A 16,866-nucleotide genomic window follows, 5' to 3' on the forward strand; every position below is an offset into this window, starting at 1 on the left:
AGATTCCCACAAGAGGTGGTAGACTCTTCTTTTTTAAGCAGAGGTTGGGAGTCATCTGTCATGGATGCTTTAGTTGAGATTCCTGCATTGAAGAGGATTGGACTTGATTACTCTTCCAGCTCTATGATAGTATATAGTCATCGAGTAGCTGTGTCTTAGCTGTTTTACCATATGCTTGGTAGTTTTATCTTTAGTAAAAATTTCCACTAGTGTTCCTAGAACAGAGATTAACTAACTGAGTTGTAATTTCCTGGATTCCTCTCTCTCTCTCTCTCTCTCTCTCTCTCTCTCTATATATATATATATATATATATATATGGAGTGTCAAATTTGCCACTTTCCCATTTTCAGGAATGGAAGCTTAAATTGCTGATCTTCTGAAACTTGTCCCTAAGAATTTGAGTTATTTAGGAACTCTTGGGCAGCTGCCATCTGGACCCGGTGACTTGTTCATTTTAATTTGTCAACAAATTCTAGAACATCACCTCCTGTTACCACCTTTTGCCTTTTTTCCTCAGACTTCCTTCCCGAGAAAGTTAGTCAAGGCAAAAAGATCTGCCCTTTATCTTCTACAGTGCAGCAGATGGAAATAATTTATTCGGCATCTCTGAAATTTCCTTTCACTCCTTTAGCACACCTTCAATTCCCTTGTCATTCAAAGGTCCAAACATCTCCCTAGCTGTTTTCCTCTTTCTAATATTTATGAAGTAATTTTATTGTTGATTTAAAGTGCTTTTTTTTTAGCAGTGTACTCCTCAGCTTATTTTTTGCACATCACATGCTGCTTGCATTTCTTTCATCAAAGTCTGTGTTCCTTTCTGTTTTCCATATTTAGGCAATACTTCCATAAAGGAAGCCTTCTTGCTTCCATAGCTTCCTTGACTGCTCATGAACCACACTGGCATAATCTTGGCCTTAGTGGTTGTTTTCTTGTATGCATTCTAGCTGAGCTTTCTGAAGAATTTGGACCCTCTTGACTTTCCCTTCCAAATTTCATTTTTACTTATCTCTTGTTTTTTGTTAGAAGTTTCCTCTTTTCAAGTCAAGCATGACTGAGTTGGACTTTCCTGGCAACTATCCACTTGCATACGTTGGCAAGGCATATTCCTGATGTGGTTGCACTCCAATTCCCATAAGCCCTACTCAGTATGGTCAGTGGTCAGGTATGATGGAAGTTGTAGTCCAACATCTTCTGGAGGGCGCCATGTCAGCTGCCCCTGGGCTAACCAGATGCCCACCCATATATAGATCCCCCTTTGCACTGAAATGCACTGAAAAATAATCCCAAGTTTGATATCATGCTCAGTGGCTTCCCCATGTGATGATAAAAAATAGTAGGCCTCTGATATGAAATCATATGCTTGGGATAAAGAGAGGGCATGGGCCTGATCCAATGTGATGAGTTAATTCATACTTGCATGGAGAGGAAATCTTTTGAATAGCTCTAGTGCAAGCCAGTATGTGATCTGTATGGAGGCTAATTTGTTCCTGATTATGTTTAAGACCCCAATAAATCTGTCTGCTCTGAGTCTGAAAGGCCCAAGGGATGAGAGGAACAGAGAGACAGAGATGTCTGAATTAAAACAGAGATTGCACAGTTGATTTAAAAAAAGCTCACTGAACGCAGCCCAGACAGTGAGCATGCCCCTTCTCAGATTCCAGCTCTGTTGTACCGAGTCGGCATGCCCTGCCCTCCATTACCTTTTTGGCCAGCCCCAATGACATTGGTAATGAGAGCCAGGAAAAGATTAGGTGTTCCATTGGTTTCATGGAAGAAACATGGAGAAATGTGGTTTAACTACTGCATTCATCTTATTCTTCTTTTTAAGGGAAGATATGTTCTTAACATTGGCAGGATACTACAAAAAAAAATCAAGCTGCCCTTCTAAGGAGAGCAGGAGGACCATCATCAAATGTTTTAGTGCCCAAGATGGAATGTCCAAAGTACATCTCTTATAATGTGAAAATGCACATTACATGAAATTCAATAGATGTGAATATCTACAGAGAGGTACAGATAATTTGGCGTGAAAAATGAAAGGGATATTGGGGTTGACATCCATCACAAGCTGGTCAAATTCCAACAACTGCAAAAAGGGCAAGTGTGGTTTCAGAGTACATTGAGAGAACCATACTTCCAGGACAGAAGAAGCAAGAGTCCCACTATTATTCCACTCTGGAGTCTATTTCTGGGCACCACAATTTAAGAAACATGTTGACAATGTGTGCAGAAGAGGACAATAAAGATGGCCAGGAATATGGAAAACAAGTACTATGAGCAAAGAACAAAGTATACGCTCATGAACCATATTCCACTGTATCCAGCCCTAGGGAACTGGGTACCAGATCCATCTTAGCAGTTTGCGGCACAAATGCATTTACAAAAGATGCCTGCCAATTTTAGAAGTTTTGAGAGGTCAACGTGGACTGAAAACCACTGAAGAAGACCATTGCTAGATAAGACCAAAGATTCATTTTGTCTATTATCCCCTTTGCTACAGTGGCCAATGCAGTGCCGCCAGGAAGCCCACAAGCAAAGTACAGCATCAGGGTGGGGAACTTCAGGTCAGGGCATGAAAGCAGCCCTCCAAGCATCCCTCAGAACTCTTCCCTTGCTACACCCTTCACAGGTCATGCCTCCTGCCCCAAGCACATTCGCCTGGCTGTAACATGTCCTTGATCTCTAATAATGTCTTTTGTTGGCTGCACGGAAGATAGAGAGGCATGTGTGAATGTGTGCCTTTGGAATTCTGGTAACATGTCATGGGCACCAGTCACAAAATGGCTACAGTAAGTGTGTGACATATCCCAGAATGCTGTGGGGTGTGGCATGGTAGTCTCAATGTAGGAGATGCTAAGCCACTGGCAACAGTGAGAGCAGACGGTAGATTTGGGGGGAATATTTAATGAGAACTTTTTAGGGTGCCATAAGAGGTAGGGACGCAGGTGGCACTGTGGTCTAAACCACTGAGCCTAGGACTAGCCAATCAGAAGGTCGGTGGTTCGAATCCCTGTGACGGGGTGAGCTCCCGTTGCTCGGTCCCAGCTCCTGCCAATCTAGCAGTTCGAAAGCACATCAAAGTGCAAGTAGATAAATAGGTACCACTATGGTGGGAAGGTAAATGGTGTTTCCGTGTGCTGCTCTGGTTCGCCAGAAGTGGCTTAGTCCTGCTGGCCACATGACATGGAAGCTGTCTGCGGACAAACGCTTGCTCCCTTAGCCTATAGAGCGAGATGAGTGCACAACTCCAGAGTCGTTCGCGACAGGACCTAACGGTCGGGGTACCTTTACCTTTAAGAGGTACTGGCAGGCACACTGGTGCCATGTGAAGAAGCTGACCTACTATACAAAGCCACCACTGGGGTGTGGTCCCTGGATGGTTGTCCTGATCAGAATGTGCCTCTCAGGCTGAAAAAGGTTCCCCACCACTGTATAATAGTAGCACCCATCCCTTGTTGTCAGCAACTGGTCCACGGCCTATTAGGCTGTTACTCAACTTGCCCTGGCAAAAATAATAGTCAGGCATAACTATGGAAGACAGGAACTTGCTGAATGGTTCACGGTGAGAAGGGGGGAATACATATTAAAAATGCAATCTTGAAGTTGTGATGTTTGGTGGAATAAACACAGCATATGAATTCCCAAGGGTCTAACTTGTATCAGGAGAGAGAAATGTATTCACTGGTAGGAAGGCTTGGCCTTTAAGAGTACTGAGACAGATGTTAGACTAAAAGAAGCCTGCTTTATATCCTCATTATAAATTGGGTGGGGCATACTTGTAATTGGCTTATGAGGGTGTGTTTTTTATTTAAAAAAATATTTCTTATAATAAACCAGAACTTGGCTATATTAAACACTGATAAGTCTTTGGCCTCATTCTCAGAAACAGCAGATGTGGTGTTGAACTGTGTTTTTTTTCAGCTATCCTTCAAATAACGTTTCCTACACCTGTTCTCCTGCCCCCACACTCAGTCTTTGGCCTGAGTTTAATCTAAAGTCTTCTTTGGCACTTACCAGATATTCCATTCCTAGCCAAATGACCCAGATGATCATTGTTGAAGAGAAGGAAGGTATATCATTGACACAGATCTGTGACTGTTACTTTGGCACACATGGGTATATCTGATAATTTATTTTATTTATTTATTGCATTTATATACCCTCTTTCCTCCAAAGAGCTCAAGGTGGCATGTATAGCTCTCCTCCTCCTCATTTTATCACCACAACTACCCTGTCAGGTAGTCCAGTGAGTGATTGGCCAAAGGTTAAGTGGGGATTTGAACCCTGGTCTCCCTAGTCTTAGTCCAACACTGTAACCACTACACCACTGTATTCTTTTTTCCAGTTTGGCACATTATTTTTTTATTTTATTTATATTTATATATAAATATATATTTATATTTATAAACAGGACATACGCATAAAGTGCATTTTAGTTGGATGTGTTTTAACACATCCAAAATGCAGGCATTTTAGAAAAATGTCTTCTAAATAAAAGAAACTCTAACTTCCCCCATAGGCAGCTTTTAAACAACTCTAGCAACAGAAAGTCCCCCCACCAGCACCACCACTAGCAAACAGTTTGCACAAGTACGGTAGGTTCTTCTGAATGTTTAGTTCTCTTGAGGTTGTTATGAGGACAAAACGGGGTGGAGGAAAACTGCATGCTACCACCTTGACCTCCTTAGAGGAAAAGTGGGGTAGAAATCTAATAAATAAAAATAATAATAGTCAATCTCGCTCAGACATATGGACAGCTTAGATTAATCTATCTACTTAAATCAGGACTGATGGAATGCATCTACTGCTGATGTCAACTAACAATGTCTCTTTCCTTCATTCTCCACTATATTTGCAAGAGCCATTATTATTATTTTATCATTATTTATTAACCACAACAATAATGATTTTGTCTGTGATGGACAGCCTTTTATCAGATTGCACATAAGGAACCAAACAAAAACTCAAAGGTAATCTACCCCATTTGGCAAAATCCCCCACCTGGGGCTCAAATTGCACAAAACCGACTGGGTAGAGAAGGGTGGACACACAACCCTGCATCCTGCTTTCAGTTTGGAATGAAGCTGCTGGCATCAGAATCACCTCCTTTTCTACAATAGCTACTCTTTAAAGAAAAGGGAAAAAAGGCCAGGCAAAATTAGAGAAGGGAGGGTGGGGAGAAGGGTATTTTTAAGCAAGCCTGTTTACTTAGGGACCATGCCAATGTCAACAGGCCTTGTACCGTATAATGACATGTCCAACTTTTGTTTTTTAAAAAACAATGAACAAAAATGCACACGTGTTGTTTCTGAGTAACAGATTCTTGGACTAAGCTGGCCTTTGCAGTTTAGTCCCTCTGCCAACTGCAAAAAAAAAAAAAAAGTATATTCAGTCTTGGGTCTCCCACTGCTTCGCCTCACGGACATAGAGAAGGTGCCCCCACACTCTCCCTCTCTCATGTAATATTAGAACTCAGGGGCATCCAATGAAGCTGGGTGCTGGAAGGTTCAGAACCAGCAAAACAAAGCACTTCTTCACACAGTGTGTAGTTACAACCATTGCATTGGCTCCCAGAAGAGATAGCAATGGCCACCAGCTTGAAGAGCTTTCAAAGAGGATTAGACCAACCCATGTAGGATGAGGCTATCAGGGGCTACTAGCCACAATGTCTGTGATCTGCCTCCACTGTCGGAAGCAGCATGCCTCTGAAAGACAGTTGCTGGGAATCACACAAGTGGGAGAGGTGCTGCTGTTGCACTCAGATCCCCATAGGCATCTACATGGCCACTAAGAGAACAGGCTGTGCAAGAATGGAGGGGGTTGATGCTCACAAATGGATCCTTTGTATGAGAAACTGGGGTGTTGCAGGTACATCTAAAATGATGGATAAAAAGGTAAAGGTAAAGGGACCCCTGACCATTAGGTCCAGTCGTGGCCGACTCTGGGTTGCAGCGCTCATCTCACTTTATTGGCCGAGGGAGCCGGCGTACAGCTTCCGGGTCATGTGGCCAGCATGTCTAAGCCGCTTCTTAATTATCACATGCGCTGGGTAATTTAATAAGCATCCATTATGAGTTGTTTGTGGGAATATCAGCTAACATTGTGTAAAGCAAAAGGCCACCTCGACACTTCGCAGTGCTATTACTCATCACTTTGCTTATCGCAAAAAAAAAAAGTTATTTATTTATCTGAGGGTTGGGGGTCGGGAAGGCACTATTGTTCAAGAAGTCCAAATCAAGTTTAATAGCACAACTTAAATTTGCTAGTATGCGACTTAATCCCACTAGAAAATAGAGACAGCCTGGAAACATCCCTACACACACACCACTACCTTTCAATTGTTTTGACAAAGGAAGCAGTTGTTTAGAAAAGCCCTGCTTACTATTCGGAGGAGGAGGAGGAATTCACAATAAGTGATGTGCAGGGATAGAGAGTTGGCTTTTGGACACTGGTTTCTCTGCAGGGCGTAAGGAATGGGGAAGACGAAGAGAAGCATGGTCATAATGAATATGGATGGTCATCCATCAATTTATTTTAAGCACATTACCTCCATGACAAAGGGAGGAGTGTGCGGGGGGGGGGAGCAAAAGGAAGGGGGGGAGATGTATAAAATTAGGTTTGTGCCACTCACTTAACATTTTAGCTTCCCCAGAGGATCCTCTCCTAAACAGAGCTTGCAAGCTCATGAATATTAATCATTTCCCTGAATGCACTGCTGTCTACCAAAACAATGAGATTAGCAGGGGCAGAAGGAGCTCTGATTTATTAAAGAGAAGAGAACTGGTGGGATGGCTTGAACTCACAGAAGTAAGGGTGGGGGAGGAAGTGAGGCCCCACTCAGAGAAAAGCTTTTTGGAAGAAGCATCTTCAAAGGGGCACCAGCAGAGGTGTTAAGAAAGAGACAATCCACACACTTTTAATGTGGTTCACCTTCCCTCCCCAAGTACCATGATGAGGGCCACAATGGGATCCAGCATGATACAGTATACAGTGGTGCCCCGCAAGACGAATGCCTCGCAAGACAAAAAACTCGCTAGACGAAAGGGTTTTTCGGTTTTGCGTTGCTTCGCTAGACGAATTTCCCTATGGGCTCGCTTCGCAAGACGAGAACGTCTTGCGCTTTTTTTTTAAAAGCCGCTTGAAGAGGCACAGTTGCGACGGACCGTGCTTCGCAAGACGAAAAACATCGCAAGACGAAAAGACTCGTGGAACGAATTATTTTCGTCTTGCGAGGCACCACTGTACTTGATGTCTCCTGCTCAAGATGGGGACGCCTGAGTTTGAGTCATCGTTTGGACTCAGACTTCACAAATGAGCAGGCCAGCTGCTTCACACATAGAAGGTTCCAGGTACAATTTCTGGTATCTCTACGCAGTGCTGCAAATGTCCCCATACTGAAATCCTGGAGTACTAGCCACTGGGAATCACAATTTATGCTTGGGTCCTGCTTGTGGGTTTCTCATAGGCACCTTGCTTGGCCACTGGGGAAAAAGGACAATGGACTTAGATGGGCCTGATCCAGCAGGGCTCTTATGTTCTTAACATGTTTGAGATTTTGGCTCAGTTCTGAACCTCTCTTCATTGTCCAGCCATCTGCGGAAGTGTGGTCAGTGGAGACAAGGGAAAGGGCCTAGATTATAACATGGTAGCCCTCAGGGCACTTCCCAAGAGAAGTTTGTCACACCTTTCTTCTTCAACTGCTTTGAAATAGGCTCTTTAAAACTATTGGGTTGGATTCAGACTTACAGTGCCATCCAAGGTAACTCCTCCTCCAAGGTAAGTTCACTTAAGGCAACTACCTCTGTCCTACCAACTTAGGTCCCATCAATATCAGACATGTGGCTCTTGCATGGTTTCCCACAATGGAAAGAGTCCCTCAAGCTGAAAAAGATTCCCCGCCCTTACTATTATGGAAGAAAACTACATGTTTGAGGGGGTTCCTACCTCTCTAACCATTGCACTATACTACCCCTTTGACAGTGGTCTATTGCTAGTGAGAAGGAAGCACGTGTTTATCTGTGGTGGGAAGATACCCCACACATTCCAAACTGTGTGTGTGTATGGGGAAGGGAAGAGCCATGGGCTTGGCTCTTGAGTCATTTAGTCCAACCCCTTGCAATTCAGGAACCACAGCTAAAGAATCCCTGGCAGACGACCACCCAACCTCAGTTTAAATACCTCCAGTGAGTGAGAGGGAGTCCACTCTACTGTCAGACAGCTCTCATCATGAGAAAGTTATTCTGAATTTAGTTGGAATATCTGTTCTTGCAATTTGTAGGTATGAGATATTTGTGGAGGGGTGGTGGTGGTGAAGCAATAAAACCAGTACAGCCATACCTTGGATCTCAAATGCCTTGGCTCTCAAATAAATTGGCTCCCAAATGATCGAAACCCAGAAGTGTGTGTAAAGATTTTCGAATGGGTTTCAGAAGCCAAATGTCCGGCGCGCCTTCCGATTGGCTGCAGGAGCTTCCTGCAGCCAATCAGAAGCCGTGCTTTGGTTTCCGAAAGTTTTGGAAGTCAAATGGACTTCTGGAAGGGATTCCGTCCATCTTCCAAGGTACAGCTGTACTGCTGCCCCACCCCACAGTACTCTCTCTTCACAGCAAACTTCTGCTCTGCTATCAGATCCTATGAGGAGAGCCGAATCCCATATGGTTTAGCAGGGCATCTCAGGCAGTGTGTGAAAGCAGCATGCAGCCAGATGCCAAAACCAAATTATTTCATTTACTCCATCCTAGCCACCTTCGCATTTGCTAGAGCATCAGAGAGAAATAAAACAATCTTATTATCCCTTATCTGGGCTTTATGTTTGTGTTGCCGTTGTTTTCCAAAGAGGCCAGGACAGCCTGACAGAAAAGACCACACAGATCCTCCCTCTCTCTCCCTCCTTTCTTTCTTTCCCCCTTCCTCCTCCAACACCCCTCTCCTTACCTCCCATGGCCTAAGCAGATTGGTCCAGGCCTTATCTGATTAAGAGGAGGCTGGGGTGGGCTGGGGAGGAAGCCAGGAGAAAACAAAAGAGGCAGTTAATTGAGTTACAGGCAAATGAGTGGAAGCCTCAAGAGCAGACTGTGGTGGAGATAAAAGTATGGACATGTCTGGGCAACGAAAGAGCATCACACAGCTCTCTCTCTCTCTCTCTCTCTCTCTCTCTCTCTCACACACACACACACACACACACACACAGTATGGGTTGTATTCTGTGCTAGACCTACTCAGAACAGATCCATCAAAAACAATTCACATGGGTGACTAAGATAACTTAATTTCAATGGACAAAACTTGGTTGAATACAGCCTGATGGGTTGCCTCCAATTTTTGTCTTACTCAGAGCAGACCCATTGGAAACAATGGACATGACTGACAAATCTCTTAATTTCAATGGGTTTATTTTTGGCAAAACTTTACTGAATACAATGGGTGGTAGCCAATGCTAGCCCTACTCAGTGTAGACTCATTGAAGTTAAGAGTTATGATTAACTTAGGTTTATTGATTTTAGTGGGTCCGCTCTGAGTAGGTCTTAGCTGAATACAGCCCAACGTGATAGGTTGGAGCCAATATTAGTCCTACTCAGAGTCGACCCACTAGCATTAATGGCCATGACAAACTTAGGTCTATTCATTTCAATGGCTCTTAACTGAGTATAACTTAGAGTACTTCCACACTGTTGCGATTTCCAGTGGGATTCACTCACATAACAAAGGTCCAGCTGCAGAATTAAAGTCAATTTGGAGCTCTGGAATATCAGGGGGGGGGGGTTGCTTGTTTTTTGTGATAAAAGATTGGAAAATACACTGGGAAAGAGCAGGGTGACATTTGCTTGAAGCAGCATTGTCTATCCTCTCTGCCAGCGAATCCGGATAAAAGCTCAATAAACAGATGATGTCACTGGATTGTCGAACCTCCCTGAAAACAAACTGTGGTGAATGCTCTGTGAACAGGTCGGGTGGAAGGGATCTTTGCTGCATGTGAGCCAATTCTAAAAGAAAGAAGGTGGCGAAGATCGCAAAGGAGGAACACTTCATGCCGCAATTGGTCCAGGAGGGAAACAAGGGGTTATTTCCAGCTGCTAATGCAACCCGCCCACCCCCTTCCCCTGTACTCTTCCAAGCAAGGGGGATTCTAGCTGGCTAATTAGCTTAGGGAAACCCACACACAGGTATGTTCTTCAACCATCTCACCTTATCAGTAACACTGAAGCCAGACATTTAGATATAAAAACCAAAGGCTCATAGGATCAGGTGGAACAGTCCTTATCCCAGACAAAAGAACAAACTCATATCCAACCAGCAGGGAAAGCAACAAGTGACTGAGCAGCAGAAGGGAAAACAGCATCACAAAAGAGATGCCAGAGATTGAAGATGGGACTTTCAAGAGGCAAAGCAGATGCTTTACCACGGTTATTAATAAAAGGCAGCAGTAGCAGTCGCACAGAAGCTGGAGAACACTAGCTATCAGTTCCTTCAGAGGGCGCTACTAGTGCTAGTTGCAGAGAGACAGTATCATCTAAACCATGGGTGGGGGACCTGTGTAGCCCCCGGATGATGGTAACCGGATGTGAGTATGAATGGGCCAAAAAGAGAACCACTTGAATAATTTTGATGGAAAGGTTGTGCCAAAAGATTGGCAAGCTTTGGATTTTGTTAGAACAGGCTGTAAAGCTACATGTTATTCCCCAATGGGATTTTTCAACTTGTATTGCCATAAACAAAGGAGTCTGGATATGAGAAAAGGGAAACAATAAATCGTCCACGTTGCATCCCCTCAGCTCAGAAACCTTGCAAAGTTATGCTGCCAGAATTGGCACACCCAACACTGGGGCCCCTATTGCAAAACTGTCTGCTGAAGAGAAATCTGCTAGTTGCAGCTTATTTATTCATTTACTTACAGTATTTTATACACCGCTTTTCAGGCTGACTTCACAGGCAGTTTACATAAGATTCTTCAAGTTACTACTGTGATTATCTTTACAGCTATACTGGGATATTAACTGGCCTCTTGGCATGCTCTGAGTTCATTTTTTTTAATGGGTGTATTTTAAATGATTTGTTAATAATTTATCAACAACAGATATTAATGATTTCATTATTGATTTAGTATTGCAAATGGCATTGTTATGTTCATTATGCATTGTGGTTATTCTGTCATTGCCTTTGGACTGTTATTCTGTGGTAAATCGCTTTGAGTACCAATTTTTAGAAAATGTGATGTGTAAATAAAACAACAAGAAGAAGACCATACGACAACAGTGTAATAAATTAAGGGCATCTGCAGATGACATAGGTATTTTGTGGATAACCCCTTGGATAATGCAATGAAAGTATTTTGAAATGATAAAACAGTATGGTGAATTAGCTGGTTTTTATGTAAAGAAGGATAAAACTAAAATGATAGTTAAAAATATGGAGTGGCAAAAGAAAGGAAACTTACAAGAGGAGATGGGTATAAAGGTGGGGGGAAAGGTGAATTAGCTTCATATATGGGTAACAAGGAGAAGGGGACGACAGAGGACGAGATGGTTGGACAGTGTTTTCGAAGCTACAAACATGAGCCTGACCAAACTGCGGGAGGCAGCAGAAGACAGGAGTGCCTGGCATGCTCTGGTCCATGGGGTCACGAAGAGTCGGACACGACTAAACGACTAAACAACAACAAATGGGTAACAAATAAAAATGCAATGTTGTATCAAAATAATTATGTTAAAGTGTGGAACAGTATGAAAACTGGTTTATTTAGGTGGGAAAGAATGAAACTTTAATTGATGGAAAGAATATCAGCTATAAAAATGAATGTATTACCTAAGATGTGTTTTCTTTTAAAACTATTCCAATAATAAGTAACCTGAATTGCTTGAAACAATGGCAAAAATAATTATCTGGCAGCGGGGGAAACTCTAGGATTAAATCTAAAATATTAACAGATTTTACAGAAAGAGGTGAGTTCTCCTTACCAGATTTAAAATTATATTATGAAGGACTGTGTTTGAGTTGGTTACACCGGGAATGGCTGATATGGAAAGAAACTAGATTGCTGGACCTTGAAGGTTATAGTAGAAGGTTTGGGTGCCATGTCTATTTATGGTATGAGAAGATTAAGGTCCACAAAGATTTTTTTTAGATCATGTTATAAGGAGAAGTTTATATAATGTGCAGTTTCGATATAAAAATGTACTTGAAAGAAAAACACCATTGCGGTTATCTCCAATAAAGGCATGTTTTCAGAAGAATATGGAAGGAGATTGGGGTGCATATAGAGATATATTAAAATTATCTGAAGGTTATTAATTGGGAAAAAATCCAGAAATGGGTGGTGGGATGGCTCCAACATCATCAAATAAATGACTTATATAAGAAAATAAGATATTTGATTTTTCAGAACAAAGATCTGAATTTGAAGTAAAACTGTTAGAGGGTCAAGAAAAAACGATTTCGAAAGTGTATAATATGCTGTTAGAATAGGGTTGCCAGGAAATCATTGAAATTGTTGCGCTTTTTTCAGGAAACAACCCCAAACTGTAGAGCTTCGTTTTCCTCAACATGGGTTGGCAGCAGCCACAGTGTGCAGTGATTACAAGAAGAGAGAAAAGAGCAGGCCTCTGAACACACACAGAGTAACTTTTTGTTCAAATTGCAATAGAGAGAAGTGGACTGCAGGAAATAAGTGAACAACTTTTTGGTGAGCCAGTGCCAGACATTTGCCCTTTTGACAAGTGGCTGTCAAAAGCCTTTCCAGCTTTAGAAAAATATAGAAACCACAAACGCTATCCATGGAGGAGAGGCCTATTAGCCATTATAGCAAACCGAGCCTCCATATACAGGAGTAGCATTCCTTGGAATTCCAGGTGCTGGGGGAGAAGCACCAAGAGAAGGCCATTATGATGCCACCCTTTTAGTGCCCTGCTCTGCAGCTTCCTAAAAGCACCCAGCAGGCGGGATTCTGGACTAGAATCCTGAACAGAACCCACCTTGCTCTGATCCAGCCATTAAATAATAATGAAGAATCTACATTTAGCTAAGCAATTCTTCCTCCCTTCCTTCTGCACCCCTCCCCTCCAAAATCTGATCTTAAGACACTCTCTCCCCTCTAGGCTTTCAGCTGCAAAAGAACACCACTATTATAACAGCAAAGCCTGCAATAAAAGCATGTGTGAATAAGTCACACTGCTGCTGTGGAACACGCAAACACACACACACACACACACACACACACACACAAAAAGGTTTCCAAATCCCACCCCTCTCCTGCCGTCATTAAGATGTTATGATGACTCCCATGCTGGTAACCTGCAATATACACACTGACACAAGTGTGTGTGTGAACCCCCCCCCCCCCTTTAAAAAATATATGATACAAGGTTAAGTTATGTACTGGCCAATATCCTAGATTTTCACAGACATATAGATAGAAGTGGAATGTAAACCCCCCCCCCTTAATAAAAAAAATGCTCTTAAACTTAGCAGGGTTGTGGATCAGAAATCTATTAGTGCAACAGCATCTTGATCACCTATCTCTCTCCCCACTCTCTAATAGGCAAGGGAAGGAGAATAAATAAATGATTTCAATATAAGTTATAATGCAATAGAAAATGAATGGCAGTTATGGCAACAGATAAAGGAATACAACAGGAGTACCACAGACATTAAGAATGGGAAGTCAAAGTGTAAAAAATTATTCTATTGAATGTGAATTGAATAATGTCAAATTTTGAGTAAAAAACAACTAATAACAATAAGACCTTCAAGGTACCTTTTTAACTATAATAAACAAATTTATGGTAGCATGAAAGGCAGATGTTCTGTCACCGTGGATTTCTTTGCTCCAGTTAGAAGGGATATAACTCTTATAAATGGGATGCACAAGTATATATAATCAACTGGTAAGGTCTTTGGCTCTGCAAACCTACAGGCCTCTTGATGGCTTCAACATTGACCAGCTTTTGTGTCCAGCAATCCTCGCTAATCAAGGCACAGCAAGCCTTGCAAAAGAGATCTGGTTAAGCAATTATAGCCCTTGAAAGGAAAGGATAAAGTACCTTTGATTCCTCTTCAAGGGCACTTATTAGCATCTCAAAGAAGGTGTCAACTTCTTCAGCTGGGCCCATTTTGGCTCCCAAAGGCTTATTCTTCACACTCTCTCCTCTGCTTGCAAGCAGCCCTTTCAGATCACAGCCTTCCCAAAGCTTCCCCCACTCCACCCCACTCTGCACATCTGTTTCAGAGGGCCTTGGACACAAAGGGTAGCTCAGCTAAAAAGGCTTGACAGATATTTGATCTCTGGATTCCATTGAATTAAAAGCCATAGGGAGGGATACCTGTTGGCTACCTGCGCTCTAATTTCTTTTAAGACTTCCTTTCAGCCCGTAAGAGAGGACTTCCTTAAGCTTTCCTTAGTCAGTTCCTTTGTATAGGAATCTAGTGCTCCTTTATTTCTTTATTATTAAATTGTATTTTGTGTTCCCCTTTTGCATTTTTATGTTGTGAACTGCCCTGTGATCTTCAGGTGAAGAGTGGTATACAAATTAATTAATTAATTAGGAGCTAAATCTCTGGGCTAGGTCTCTTCAGGTCCAGACTGCTATGATATAGTCCTCTAACACAGCAATTCTTAAGTGTGCTTAAAATAGTTCTAATTAATTTAGCGAGACTGAAGGCTTAGCTTAGAAATAACCACTGCATGGTCTTTTCAAGATGTTGTTGGACTGGGCAGAGATTATAGAAGCTGTAGTCCAGTGACTTCTGGAAGGTACCATATTGGCTCCTCCATCTTAGTTAAATGTGCTGCAGAGGTCAAAGTCCAGAGGGCTATCTATGATACTCAGTTTCAACAGATGCTGAGAGAGAGACATAGGGTTGCTACTTTGGTTGGGTAAAATGAAGGGACAGGTCAGGCAAAAGATGGGACAATAGGGGTGGTAATTGAGGCTAAAAATTACTTTACATAGTGCAGAAATGGCTTCAAAGCAATCCATCACAATGAGTTGTTTCCTATGCTGGCCATACTAATAGAGTAGACCCAGTGAAATTTATGGATCTAAGCAATGCACATTAATTTCGATGACTCACATCCTCCCCACCTGCTGGATTTCTGCCTGTCAGAAGAATGGTACATGTAGAAACCCAGCCAAAGAAAGGAAGAGGTGGAGATAGCAACAAATTCTGTTTCTCTTCCTAAGAAAGCTTTGCTTCCAACATCTCTTTCCATATAGCTGCTCATTTCAATTCTCTCTCTCTCTCTCTCTCTCTCTCTCTCTCTCTCTCTCTCTCACACACACACACACACACACACACACATGCAATATAGTCAGAGAAGTTCATCCAATCACTAGGATTACATCTTTTCTTGTCACATATTAGAGGCATTTTAAAAAGAATTCTGTTATCTATAGGAATTCATAGAATCATAGAATCATAGATTTGTAGAGTTGGAAAGGGTCCTAAGGGTCATCTAGTCCAACCCCCTGCAAATGCAGGAATCTCAATTAAAGCATTCTTCCAGAGACATCTGGGAAGAAGTATTGTGTGTGTGTGTGTGTGTGTGTGTGTGTGTGTGTGTGTGTGTGTGTGTGTGTTTGTGTGTGTTGTCCTGACTGCAGAAAAGGGCAACCAACATGATCAAAGGGTTGGAGCAACTTCCCTAGGGGGAAAGATTACAGAATTGGGGACTTTGTAGTTTTGAGAAAAGGCAAGTAAGGGGACTCTTTGTAGAAGTGCATTACATTGTGCATGACATGGAGAAAAAGGATAGAGAGGAGTTTTTCTCCCTTTCTTGTAATACTAGAACTCAGGGCATCCAATGAAACCAGGGGTTTTTCCTTCTTCACCTTTTTGCACACATTAGCCACAGGGAACATGTGCAAAGCATAAACACATATGATACAAGGAAACGGAGTTACTGAACCTGGACTGCAAGCAATTTGGCTCTGGCTGTTGTCACTGCAAGCCTGGCCAACTGAGTATTGTGCCTCAAGGGTGCCATCTAAGCTTGCCTGAAAATTTCATCAGCTGACCCTACAGACCAATCTTGATCAACCAGGCCCTATAAAGCTCAAGACTCAAGAGTTTGCTCTTCTGTCCAAGCATCTAGTCTCTTGTGTCAGGACAGTGCATAAGCACTCCTGCTACCTCTCCCTGGTTTTTAAGTTATTAACTCAAGCACTCATTAAAAATACACATTTTTATAGCCTGGGTTTTTTTTCTTCCAAAATAGAAGATTTAAAAAGGAGCTTATGATGCCCACAACCAAATACACAAGATATTTAACAGCCACCAAAAATTACCAAGTTCATAAAATCCAAAATCGGCAAACCAACAACTCATAAATTTCATCCCCAATGAAAGCAAGAAAAGTCACAGAAGAAGCAAGATTGCCTCAACATATCCATACCAATAAAATAAACTCCCCAACCCAACCCCACAGCTGATTGGTAGCCAGAATAGTTATGCCACCAGCCATGCCATGCCAAAGACACTTACCGATGCAATTGAAGGACAACTCTTGACGGCAAAAGAGGGAACATCCATCTCCATTGACCTTGTTCAAGTCATCACACTCTTCCCCGAGGTCCCTGAGAGCAAGATACAAAAAAGGGGGGAAATTAATGCTGTGATGGTCCAAATAACCCCTTCTGCCTCTTCTACTTCCTTCTCCCATTACAGGCTGATAAAGTGAAATAACGATCTACATTTGCATATTCTTATTAACCTTATTACCAAAACCACTTATTTCCATTCCAACATCATTTTAACATTCATTAATTTTACAGTATTTCTGCAAATAGTCTTTGAATTTCTTCCAATCGTCTTCCACCAACTCTTCTCCTTGGTCTCGGATTCTGCCAGTCATTTCCGCCAATTCCATATAG

The 16,866-nt window shown here is 42.3% G+C and overlaps 1 protein-coding gene across 1 annotated transcript in view; it reads right to left on the reverse strand.

Moving 5' to 3' along the window:
* Nucleotides 1-16,866, reverse strand: part of PAPPA (pappalysin 1) — a 246,209-nt gene that overhangs the window by 123,080 nt on the left and 106,263 nt on the right. The window contains exon 9 of the mRNA XM_081179613.1: nt 16,478-16,569. Within this exon, the coding sequence (XP_081035739.1) occupies nt 16,478-16,569 (92 nt within the window). The remainder of the gene's footprint in view (nt 1-16,477; nt 16,570-16,866) is intronic.

Source organism: Podarcis bocagei, assembly GCF_964188305.1.
Source record: "Podarcis bocagei genome assembly, chromosome: Z".
NCBI lineage: Eukaryota > Metazoa > Chordata > Lepidosauria > Squamata > Lacertidae > Podarcis > Podarcis bocagei.